Source organism: Amia ocellicauda, chromosome 13 (assembly GCF_036373705.1).
Source record: "Amia ocellicauda isolate fAmiCal2 chromosome 13, fAmiCal2.hap1, whole genome shotgun sequence".
Lineage (NCBI taxonomy): Eukaryota > Metazoa > Chordata > Actinopteri > Amiiformes > Amiidae > Amia > Amia ocellicauda.
This window is the reverse complement of record NC_089862.1, coordinates 27,824,713-27,837,786: the sequence shown is the minus strand read 5'-3', so window position 1 is coordinate 27,837,786 and position 13,074 is coordinate 27,824,713. Positions and strand designations below refer to the sequence as shown.

Sequence of the window (13,074 nt, the reverse complement as noted above, 5' to 3'; positions counted from 1 at the left end):
ATGTGTATGTTCGAACTTAACGTTAATGAAAAGCACTTTTACTAAAGAAAGAATGGGCAATTAGACCTTTAAGCATGATTTGAAGCATCTGTTATAAGGCAGTTATCAGCAGGATATAAATGATGTGGTGACTACAATTTCCACACCATATGTTTTGCATGGAAAAAATTGTGACATGTATGTTTCAGTACAAAGACATAGGTAAACACATTGTATATCTGATACTATGATAATAAATATCTTGATTTATAAATCACCTGCAATCTTCTAATTAACATCTCTAACATCTCACCCTTTTCTTGAATTCTACTTGTTTGTAGCAGTTTATTGGTACTAGGGCTCATACTCAGGGGTAGACGCAGAGAAATAAGCATGACTTTTTGGTTACGCCTTGTTGCCACTGTGAAGCTTTAGGGGTTGCAGTCATTCTGTTCCTACACAGGGGGTGGGAAGAAAGCTGTGAAGAGACTATCGAATAATAAATTGACTGAAAATTATGCAGTCGTAATTGAAAGTATTCACACCCTTCATTTAAAATGTCTTTTGGTGATTTAGTTGAACAAATATTGTTCATTAAACTATATTTATCAATTATATATTTTCAGTTTGTTGAACACTGGTTCAGCCTAGAGAAACCTAAAGATTCCAGTTGATTGAACTGAGGTAAGACAGGGTGTGTGCAAACTCTCAGAACTACAATTTGTGCTTACAAGACCAGAACATCTCTCTTTATTTATGTATTTATTTAATTTTTTACCTCAGCCCCCTCTGCCAGCCGGAGATCAGAGCGCTGCGCTGACATTTTGTTCTCTCCTGAGCTGACGAGAGTGAGATAGTATCCACTTCCAAAACATTTTTTCAGAAACAATGAGGACCCACAGCAGCACATCTTCCCGTGGGAAATAATGGTGATACGATCTCCCAGAATATCTGCTTCATCCATATGGTGCGTAGACAAGATAATTGTGCGGCCTGCAAAACAATACATGAGTAAACATGCTACATCTATATGTGTCTATGTCTGTCTTTCTGTCTGTCCATCCATCCATAGTGGAAAATATTATTTAGATCACTTAAGATATTTGCAATAACATTTCAAATGCAATTTGATAACAAATAGAAATACAATATGGATTTGTTTTCAACATTTGTATAAACACACACACACATATATTTATACATATATATATGGAGCATTGGCCGCTTGCTCCACTAGCCCAGCTAAAAGCGAGACCACACCAGCTCTACAATGTTTTACAAATGAACAACAATATATATCACTTGGCAGCTGGAACATTCATGCTGCCTCCACGCAGCACAGGAGCATCCAACTCAACTGAACAGTACAGAGCGGAGAGCTCCACTGTACTGACCACTTAAAATGTCGTACAAACGAACTATATACACACGGGGCGTAGGAACCACTCATGCGCCACCAGCGGAACACAGGAGCAGTTGACGCCTGCTGATTAGACCAGCTAACACAGGGCAACATTAGCTCTACTGTGATGACAAATTAACTATGTACACAGCGGAACATGAGAGGCCGCTCAAGTGCTTACCGCTGAGGACAGCAGCAGCGGTCTCTTGCTCTATGGCACACAGCCGGGCCACAGACCTGCTGACCAAATAACTATGAACACAGAAAGACAGTTAACAAACTCGATCGCCATCAGCTGGGAACAGTGGCAGTGAGCTCCAGTCTACAGAAGCCAGAACGGAGCCACAGTCCTGCTGTTTAACATAATGGGGTACAGGCCAGACGCATGCACCACCGTAACACAATGCAATAATGAACAAACTATATACAGGCAGCCTCATAAGGCAACGTACCTGTTGGCTGCATGACAGACACTGGGAACACATCGACAGGCTGTCAGCAAGTCCAGGAGCAGCTCGCGTGGTTGCTCGACTGGAAGGCATAGTCCGGTGGAAGGGAAGACACAGTTCAAATAGGTCCATCAGGATGCACTTAACAGGGGCAGACTGGGAGGAAATCAGGAGCCAGATCCTGGCTCAACTGCAGCCAACACCGGATTCCCAATGGAAGGGACCGGTCCCGTAACATCCAACCTTTAGAACCGGGCAAATGTAAGCGGGAAAGCCCAAGCTGCAGCCGCACAAATGTCTGCCAAGGGGGCGCCTTGAAAAAGGGCCCATGATGTGGCAACGCCTCGAGTCGAGTGGGCCACCAGGTGTTCAGGCACCGAGGTCCCCGTGGACTCGTAAGCCATGGTAATAGTGTCCACAATCCAATGCGAGAGGCACTGCTTTGAAAGTGCCTGGCCCTGTGTCCGCGCTCCATAAGACACAAACAATTGGTCTGAGTGCTGAATGTCCTTAGTGCGTTAGGGCTTGCACAGGGCAGAGCAGGTGAAGCCGACTCTCTTGCTCCGAAGCAAATGAAGGAGGATGAAAAGCCATCAACTCAATAGGCCTGTTGACATGAAATGGAGAGGGTTAGGCTGTAGCGTGACCCTGGAGCCCTCTCCCGCAAAACAGACACACGATGGGTGTATGGACAGGGTGTGTAACTCGCTCACGTTTTGCAGAGTTGATTGCCAGCAAAAATGCAGTCTTAAGTGACACTAGCTTAAGCTCAGCTGAGTTCAGTGGCTCAAATGAGGCTTGGAAAAGTGCGTCCAGCACTACATCAAGGCGCCATGCGGGCAGTGAAGGGGTGTGAGGAGGCCGCAGCCGTCAAACTCTCTTTAGAAACTGCACAGCCAAGAAATGAGACCCAGGAGGCTCGCCATCAATCCGAACATGACATTGCAGAGATGACCACCAGATACACTTTGAGCGTGGATGGGGACTTGCCCTGGTCCAACAGCTCTTGTACAAACTGTAATATGACCCCAATATGGCAATTAATTGGGTCTTGACCACTTGACCAGGTGCTAAACGTCCACCAGCGGTAAGAATACTGCTACCTTGTAGAGGGAGTGCTCGCTGACTGAATAGTGGCTACTACCACATCTGACAAACCCCAGGCAATCAAATGCTCCCACTCAGGGGCCAGGCCCAGAGTTGGAGGAGGCCCGGATTGGGGTGCCAAAGCGTGCCCTGCACCTGGGACAACAAATCTGCTCTCACTGGGAGTTGCCAGGGCTCTCCGTGGAGGAGGGCGATCAGGTCTGCAAACCAGAATCTGCGAGGCCACCGTGGCTCGTTCCCTCCTGACCTTCTCCAGGACCACTGGGAGAAGGGGGAACGGTGGGAACGAGTAAAGGAGACAGCGTGGTCATGTGTGGCGGAGATGCATCTGTAAAGACCCGAACCACCACTGTAGCGTCCTGAATCGAAGGAGGCCGAGAGGAAGGATCTCTAATGCCGCCGCTAGGAGGCCCAGAAGCCTCTGGCAAGGGGACACCCTGATGTGAGCTCTCAGACAGAAGAGGGAGAGACACGGGTGTATCTCTGGCGCCATCGCATAATTGAAGACGTGGACCCCCTTGCAACGCAGGAGGGGAAAGGGGCTGGTGTCTGCCAGCCATCCTCCTGACACATGCCATGCCGTACCGCCGGAAGCCAGGACCTAAGGCCAGGCACTGGACAGCCATGGGGAGCGCCTGCAGGGCCTGTTCCCTCTCCTGGGGAGTGTGCAACAGCATCTCCTCCATGGAGGGGCTGAAAGTAAAGCCCGGCGATATGGGCGCATCTATGAGGAGCGTCCTGTCCGTGATAGTCACCCGTCTTGCCTGTGACAGCCAGAGCTGGCGGCTTGCCAAAACAATGGCTGCCAAAGAGCAGGAGCAGTTGCCCTTGCGCCGTGACGCATCACATTGACCAGCAGGTCGGCTGCCACTGCTATCTCTCATAGGGGGCGGAGCCTGTGATTAAGTGGCTGGGACCGGGGCCTCAGCCAGCTGGGCCAGGTAAAGGGCCAGCAGGCTTTTGGTGTTACGCAGGCGAGCCGCTTGGGCTCCAGCCTCGCAGGCCCTCTGAAGCAGGGTCTCCGTCACGCGACATTGCCTGTCTGTACAGGCCAAGTCACGTGACTCCACGCACAGCGGGGTTAAGGAGACCAGAGCGGAGATGGTGGAGTTCACTCGGGGGAAGTCCACCAGGCCCGCTTCAGCCACACCCTGGGTTCTGGCATAGGCCTCCCCTTCGCAGTAGCAGACCCGGAAGTCAAGGCCAAATCAGTCAGTCAGTGCCCAGACAGATGGGGCATAGGACCTCCCCACTTCAGGTGGGCAAGGTGCGTCGGCCGCAAGCAGCACAGTGACGGGGGCGAGAGGAGCTCATCGCCGAGCGCACACGCGCGTGAAAAGGGAAATGTGCAGCGGAGGCGCCGGTTATTGTTTGCACCAGGGGCATACAACAACTGAAACACTGCCGCGACAAGTGCGTCTCAACCCGGCAACGTTTATGTACACGGGGGCACTGCAACACCAACCAAAACGCAACCTTGCTGTTGCTGGACAGAGCACTGTGCATGCCAAGCACCAGGTGCTTGATTCAAGCGCCGCGTAGGCTCGTAGGCTTAACCACATCCTGTGACACCAGGTGACGCGGAGTCCAGGGTCCAAGGGGGCCGAGTGTAGTAGACCACCAGCCGTAGTGGGTTCTCAACGAACTGAGACAGCGAGATCTACAGCCGCAGACGTGGGCTGTAGTGCGGGTGCAAGTCGGCGGAGGAGCACCTCACGTGGGTGAGATCTCTTACGACATATCAAGGCTCAGGCCGGGCAGCCGCTGCTAGAGCTCCTGCTGTGGAGGAAAAAGCCCTGTGGACAAAAAAACAACACAGCAAGCAAGCAGATAATATATGGCAATATATTAACACAATTATCATTTTTAAAATTTGTAGCCAAAACTAAAACCAAAAGCGCAACCAGAGCCCCGGGGCACGGATGGAACAGAGTTGGATTTACTTTCAATAATAACTAATACAGTACAAATAGAGACACAGACACAGTAAACGGTGGTGAACAACACAGCCGTGAAGCCAACCAACCGATTAATAATTGTTAATAATAACAAAGGGTCTAGTGCACAGACAAGACACAGAGAGCTCATGTTCTCGGGTCCAGGCGAAATGGCAAAAGAGGACGAGCCTGAGCACACATCACGTTTTATAGAACAGGAAGTGGAAAGGGACCTGAGCTTTGAGCTTTTTGTCAGATTGGAATCATTCTTTATATGAACATTGATTTTCTGGTTCTGGCAGCAAATTGAGTGGGATGTACATACTTTTAATCTATTTCCAAGATGTTACTTGAGAAAATAAATTAATTTGTATGTTGTATGTTAATGATCTTGCATGTCTTGCTTGTGTGCTCTCTAATTCATGGCAGAAACAGTGGGAGGTGTGCAACATTTTATAATCAAAGGGAAACAACAAAAATCAAACAGATATTATTTAAAAAAATATTCTTCTGAAAATGTGTACTTTGTATTTTATTTATGTCTTGGATTGGTGAAAACCACAAGACTAAGAAAAAAAAAACTGATGCCTTTTTTAATGTACAGATTTTCTGATCAGTATAGGGTAAATACAACTATTCATAATTTATTTCTTATAACTGTAAAACATTCTACAGACTGTAAGACAAACAAGTACATATTAAAATGATTTGATACACTATAAAGTCTACTTTCTTCATTGTGAACAGGTTAAAAATGATCTTCCCAAATCTAAGATGAAAAGGAAAAAAAATATGTTCCATATCAATTAATGCTGCATCAATATCTAGCAGACAAATAGTTTGAATTAGGCCAAAATTTGTTGTTAGGCATTGGCCAGATTATCAGCATTATTACAACAGTATTTATACCAGCAACTAATATAAAACTCATGTAATTCCATACATAATAAACTACAAGATAAAACAATACAAAATATACCAGATCATATCCAAAGGGTGAAATTAAGTTCAAATGAGCTGCAAAATGTCCACTATATTAGCATTTCAAAGCATTTCAAAATTTGATATCAAAGACAATGAAGTGTCCATTATGAAATATCCACCACTGGTCTAATTTGCATTACATTATTATAACAAATAATAATAAAATAAAAATGGACTTTCAGGAAGTGCAATTAAGCATATTAGCAAACCTTACTGCTATTCAGAAAATATGATCCTTTATTGAGTTATTTAGCTAAGACAAACTCACATGTCACTAGTTTGCTGATCATTTTAAAGCACCTCAGTCTTAAAGGCTGAAAACCTATGAAAGAATCTGTGGTTGGCTTTGTGGAGCCATATTTGTATAGATGCATAAGTACAGTAAAAATACTATACATTTCATAATTTTTCCTTACTGTAACCTTAAAGGCCTCTTCATACTTTTTGCTGCCATTTCTTTGGACTCTACTACAATTGATTTGTGACTGTGGAGGTTTCTAATACATTATTTTTACCATACCAACTTCGTAAGGTGTTAAAGCCAATCTTGGTGAATTAGTTCAAATTCAGTATCATCTCTTTGGTTGTCATGCTACCACTCCATTCTGCCCAAATGTGCTCTGACTGTGTAAAGGATTGCTATTGCTGAAAACTTGTCTTATCAAAAGGATGGTAGGAGGTGAGAGGTGGGTAATAGCTGGCAAGCATTACATTCATCTCAATAGTGTAGTATGTGTTAGCAAAGACTGGTCTAAAACAACAATGCCAAAGTTGACAGCATGTGACATGCTATTACAATTGGATTTCCAATAAATACAATAACTTTTTTTTCTCCAAACTGAGAACATTTTAAGGAGTTAGATTTTTTAATTATAATGAATTACATGGTTTACCAGCCTGACCTCTTTCACCTAATTTGATTGTTTTTAAATCAGTTATTGCTCAATTTTCACAAAGACATCTAAAAAGAAGGGACATTCAGCATCTTGAATTGAAACCATGAAATCAGGACATGTTTTTGGAACCTTGACATAAATTTGATAATTTAGAAATTAATATAATATCAGGGGGCTGTTAGACATACAAACTAAGACGTCACTGAAACAGGATGAGAGCTGGACACAACAGTGTGTCTATTGTTAAATGTATTATCTATATTTGTACATGTAGCATTTATAGTTAGATTGGCTATAACAAACCATTTGTGTAAACTGTATCTAAAGTCAAAACAGCAAAGTGATTGGATTAAAAATCACACTGCCTGAGTGTTAAGAACACGGTAATATTCTCAAAGGGAAATGCTTTAGGTAAACATTTAGTGTTTTACAGTTAATGTCCAGGGTAACCTGAAATGTGCTTCTTTCAAATGGAACCCTAATACATACTATCAGAAAAATAATGTAATGACATATCTGGCAGAACTCTAACAAACAAAACTCCCCAATTTCATTAAATGTACTGTCATCAACTGCATAAACCATAGCTTTTGGTGTCACAGGAGGGGCAATATGCCTCAGAAAAATGTGTATTCAGTTAATGAACAAAAATAATACATTACACACCAGTGAATAATGCTTTTTCATGCCTTTTTTCATTTTCTTTCCTTTCTTACAATTTACGCTATAAACCTGCTGAGAACTGACCAAAAAGTTACAAAATGCCCAACCAAATACCAAGCAAAATTAATTTATATTCTGTAGAAGCCCTAAGTGCTACTGGGAAGTTATAGAGGGGAGAAGCAATTATAAATGAGCCTTCGTGAGTAACTTGGCATTAGCATTCAAGAAGGAAATATTACTGTAATCTGTAATCAAGTGGATCCTTTTTCCTTTTCTTTCTTGTATAAGCAGAGACATTCAGGATTTCAGTATAGTGCAGAGGGAGGGTTTAGATGAAAATGACTCTGAGAACAAGTTTAGTAACAAAGTGAAAATTAGGGTACTTTGTTATTCTTATTCAATCAGAAAATCACACTTTACAGGTGATTCAATTATTTCAATGTACTTAATTGATTAATAGAATTCCTCTAAAATGATCAGTTCCTCTTAGGCCTAGACCAGTCTTCGATTTACCCAACAAAGTGCCCACAGCACAAACCTGCACCTTAACACATTTTAAATATTCATAAGTATTAGAAAGTGGTTCTGACAATAAAGCAAACCAAATCTGATATAAATTTTCATTTGTGATTCATGGATAAATCATAGTTTCCCTTTAATCGCTTTGAAATGTGGGACAACTACTTGTATATTTATTTTTTTAAAAGCTGAAATGTCATTTTTGTCATTGATTATGTCAAGTGAAAAAAATAAAAACACGCTATAGCACAGTATATCATTCTAGCACTAGTATGGTTCAGTTTTACTCCTCACGTTTCTTTGTTTGTATCTGGTTTTATTTAAACATTTTCATAGATTTTCATTCTATTTATTTCCTGAGTCTTTCATGCTTCCTTGCATACATCCAGTGCCATTAGTAATTCTCTGCCAATTTCTGAGTAAAATAGTACTGGTGTGTCTGATTCGTAATGTAAAAGCATATCTTAACATTTGCTTGTCTGTGATCAATGTTTAAGTGCCAGAGTCTAATGATTAATCCATTAATTATTCATATTATTATTGATGGTTTTTATTATTTTTCATTTTGTAACTATTAATAATCCACCAGCCTGGCTCTATATTCTGTAATATTTAACAATTTGTGTCAAACAACTACCAAACTTTATTAACTTTGTTAATGATCACTAAAAAATACACACTATATATACACAAATATAAATACATATATATCGTATTTTACAAAAGGGGTGAAATAATAGGATCATTCAAATCCAGTGAATTTATGAAATACTGTTATCATGCTTCATGGTTTACTGTATCACAGGATAAGGAGTATCAAGGATGATTTCAGTTGTATCACATGCCCTTGTGATATTTTAGGAAATCAATTGTTTGTTTTGTGTTAATTAATCTGTAAAAGTGGCATTAGTATTTATTACGCATCACTATTTATTACATTACAAACAGTCCTTTGTCTGAATCGCTGACAAGACAGATTTCCTTTATATGTATACATAACCAAGGATACATATTATGACAAAAAGGGCATTTGCTCTGCTGAGACTTGTCTTTTCCCTAAGAGCTAGTTAGGTTCCCATCCCCGCAGGTTATATTATCTGCTGGATAAGGACACACAGAGGTCATTATCTTATACTTCAGCAGTGCTTTGTACCTGAGATCGGACTGCTAACTCTCCTTAATCAGCACCATTTAACCCTTCCATCCAGCAGAATTCAGCCCAGCTAGGCTGATATCTGACTTATATCTTATAGACCATGAAATAATTACATTCTTTCATTTAGTTATTTGGTATACTAAACTACTGTTCAGAAAGAAAACAGCTTTTGAAAAGTTCTCACAAAGCTAATCAGGAGAAAGGGCACAGGAAAAGTAAATAACTCTGCAGGTGTATCATTTATACACTTTCCTATATAATTTTCTTTCAGTCAGCACTGACAGGCCTTTTGTAAAAGCTAGGGCAAGAGCAGCAAGAAAACGGTATTAAAATGGCAGCAGTGTTTTGAGCCGAGATGGAACGGGGGCTGGAGTAATGTACAAGGAATCTCTATTTATTCAAAACAACAGCCCAGATGGTTCAACACTTTATCATGTTTGGCCAGTGTGGTGAGTCATGGTTTCTTCCCCCTTTGCTGGGAAGATGCTCATGTATAGGTCAAGGGTCAGAGACTGCCGTTCATGGAGTGGCCGTGACTCACCGCACTGGCCAGATGAATAAGTAAATATATCGAAGGGAATGCAACCAACACCCAGCTGTTGGTGTCATTAGCACTATGGTCAAACCTTTTAATGTGTGATTATCCTGATTGGTTGACAAACTCAGTGGTGTACACATATGAATATAGTTAATATATATGCAATATATTGTGATAATATCCTTTTCCCTTGTCTTCATACCTCTAATTGTACAACCAAAGATGGAAATATTGAGTATTACACTGATTTATAATGTATCATAGAAAATAAATATTTCACAATTTATTTCCTATATTGCGCATCAACCTCTTTTAAGGTAAATTGAATTGAGCTGGGTGTAGCACAAGTTATAAATAATGTAACAATAGGAAACAGCTCAGTGAAAGAGCTTTTTTTTTTTTACAAAGTGTCATGGTTGAATGGTTAGAGATGATGTTATGAACTTGAAAATTAATCACACTGTGCTTTCTTTTTTACTCTAAAGGTCAGGTCACTGGGGTTTTGAATTCATTTTCCACTTCTCATTAGCTTTTAAATTGGTGTCACTGTTACTTGCCTTTTTTCAGTTTGGGCAAATGTTTATATTCTTATTCAACATTGCAATCATGGAAGGAATTGCTTAAAATCATATTTTTAACCCATACACTTTAAAATGGTTCTTATATCCTAGTGAAAATCATGCCTGGCAAATGCTCATGCTGTATGCACAGGTGATTTCCCATTTCCTGAAAATCTGAGTCCTCTGCCATTGGAAGAATTTCTTTTAAGAACAGCTATGCTTACACTATGGTATTTGAGATGTCCACCCTCCATTAAGAATTCAGCTAACATTAGTTTACTCACCTTAAATATCACAAACAAATGCACAAATAATGAATTTGCTTTATGTATTTAACTATTTATATTACTTACATTATATGACACCATTGTTTACACACCCCGAGTCACAGCATTAATCAATACAAAGATGCCACACATTAGGAAACTAGAACACCACCAGAGTGTACTCCAAATTAGCAGTTAAAGAGGACATGCTAGATCACATTTCAATATAAGAGGCAGCAGGTGATAATATGCCACAATGTGTGCATAACTCTCTCTCTATGCAATTCAAGACACACATGGAAAGAAAGTCATATATAACATGTGTCAATAAAGTACTCAGCCATTTAATTACCCCTGCTTTAAGCTCCTTTTTGTCCTCTTTGTATGTCAATTGTACCAAAAGAAATACTCCACACTGAAAGCTTATCTTCAGGGCACTGCGGCATACAACCTCACTGCTATCTTTAAGGGGCACTTTCTCCCATGAATGTGCAGTTTTCCGTCCACAGAAATGGCAAACACATTTATTTAATGAATCATATAAAACATGCTGATGTGAAACTTACAGATAAGACATTAGAATAGATAATTGGATTGCTTGTGAAGCAACTAAACTGGGCCCGAGGGACAGAAGGGAAACATATTGAGGATGCCAATGTTTAGATGTCTCTAATGAAATAGAAGGCGGGAGGCCTTAGAACATACAGCTCTAGGTCAAGAAAGATAAAAACTAATTAGCACTCATTGACTTTTTTCCCCCATAAATTGCAGATTGCTTATTTAATGATGGTTTCCATTTGATTGATTTACTGCCATTACCCCTATCTCTTATCAGCTAATCACTATTTCTCTTGAAAGATTTATAAACCATAAAAAATTTAAAGCACCCTGAGAAAAGTTTCATTTATCACCCACAGTTACCTATCCTATTGTTAAGGTTTTAGATTCTCACAGACTGCAGCACCTAATTCCAGGCTCAGATTAGGACATCCGCTTGTTATTCCAGTTAATGAATGTAATTAAAGCATTGGTAATGGATAATAGGTAATGTTTCCAATGCCCTTTCTTTTGACCCCGGGATTTACAACATACAAGTTGCAATTTATATAATTCCTTGAGATTTCAATTTCTGTTAATTAATAAACTTGGTAGAATTACAATTGTGTCCACACAGATATGCCACTCTACAGGTTTGTATTATTTTTTCAAATTCAGTTCATGCTGAACCTATTTGTCTCACAAGCCATTCAAGAAAAAGAACCAGAGTTCCTGAAAATAAATCATAGTTTGCTGAAGACCTATATGAGGCCAATATTTGGTGTGACCACCCTTTGCCTTTGCCAAAACAGCATCAATTCTTCTAGGTACACTTGCACACAGTGTTTGAAGGAACTCGGCATGTAGGGTGGACCAAACATCTTGGAGAACTAAGCACAGTTCTTCTGTGGATTTAGGCAGCCTCAGTTGCTTCTCACTCTTCATGTAATCCCTGACAGACTCAATGATGTTGAGATCAGGGCTCTGTCGGGGCCATACCATCACTTCCAGGACACCTTGTTCTTCTTCACGCTGAAGATAGTTATTAATGACTAGCGCTGTATGTTTGGGGTCGTTGTCATGCTGCAGATTAAATTTGGAGCCAATCAGATGCCTCCCTGATGGTATTGCATGATGGATAAGTATCTGCCTGTACTTCTCAGCATTGAGGAGACCATTCATTCTGACCAAATCCCCAACTCCATTTGCAGAAATGCAGCCCCAAACTTGCAAGGAACCTCCACCATGCTTCACTGTTGCCTGCAGACACTCATTCGTGTACCGCTCTCCAGCCCTTCGGCAAACAAACTGCCTTCTGCTACAGCCAAATATTTCAAATTTTGACTCATCAGTCCAGTGCACCTGCTGCCATTTTTCTGCACCCCAGTTCCTGTGTTTTCGTGCATAGTTGAGTCGCTTGGCCTTGTTGCCACATCAGAGTCTTCCATGAAGGCCACTTCTGACCAGACTTCTCCGGACAGTAGATGGGTGGACCAGGGTCCCACTGTTTTCTGCCAGTTCTAAGCTGATGGCACTGCTGGACATCTTCCGACTGGGAAGGGAAGTAAGCATGATGTGCCTTTCATCTGCTGCAGTAAGTTTCCTTGGCCGACCACTGTGTCTACGGTCCTCAACGTTGCCCGTTTCTTCGTGCTTCTTCAAAAGAGCTTGGACAGCACATCTGGAAACCCCTGTCTGCCTTGAAATGTCTGCCTGGGAGAGACCTTACTGATGCAGTATAACTACCTTGTGTCTTGTCGCTGTGCTTAGTCTTGCCTTGTTGTATGACTTTTGACAGTAAACTGTCTTCAGCAACCTCACCTTGTTAGCTGAGTTTGGCTGTTCCTCACCCAGTTTTATTCCTCCTACACAGCTGTTTCTGTTTCAGTTAATGATTGTGTTTCAACCTACATATTGAACTGATGATCATTAGCACCTGTTTGGTATAATTGTTTAATCATACAACTGACTATATGCCTACAAAATCCCTGACTTTGTGCAAGTGTACCTAGAAGAATTGATGCTGTTTTGAAGGCAAAGGGTGATCACACCAAATATGGATTTGATGTATATTTTTCTTC

The 13,074-nt window shown here is 41.3% G+C and overlaps 1 protein-coding gene across 1 annotated transcript in view; it reads right to left on the bottom strand.

The window, feature by feature from the left end:
- The window catches only part of LOC136766688 (phospholipid-transporting ATPase ABCA1), a 287,811-nt gene that overhangs the window by 136,302 nt on the left and 138,435 nt on the right, over positions 1–13,074 (bottom strand). The window contains exon 23 of the mRNA XM_066720398.1: positions 758–972. Coding sequence (XP_066576495.1) covers positions 758–972 — 215 coding nt within the window. The remainder of the gene's footprint in view (positions 1–757; positions 973–13,074) is intronic.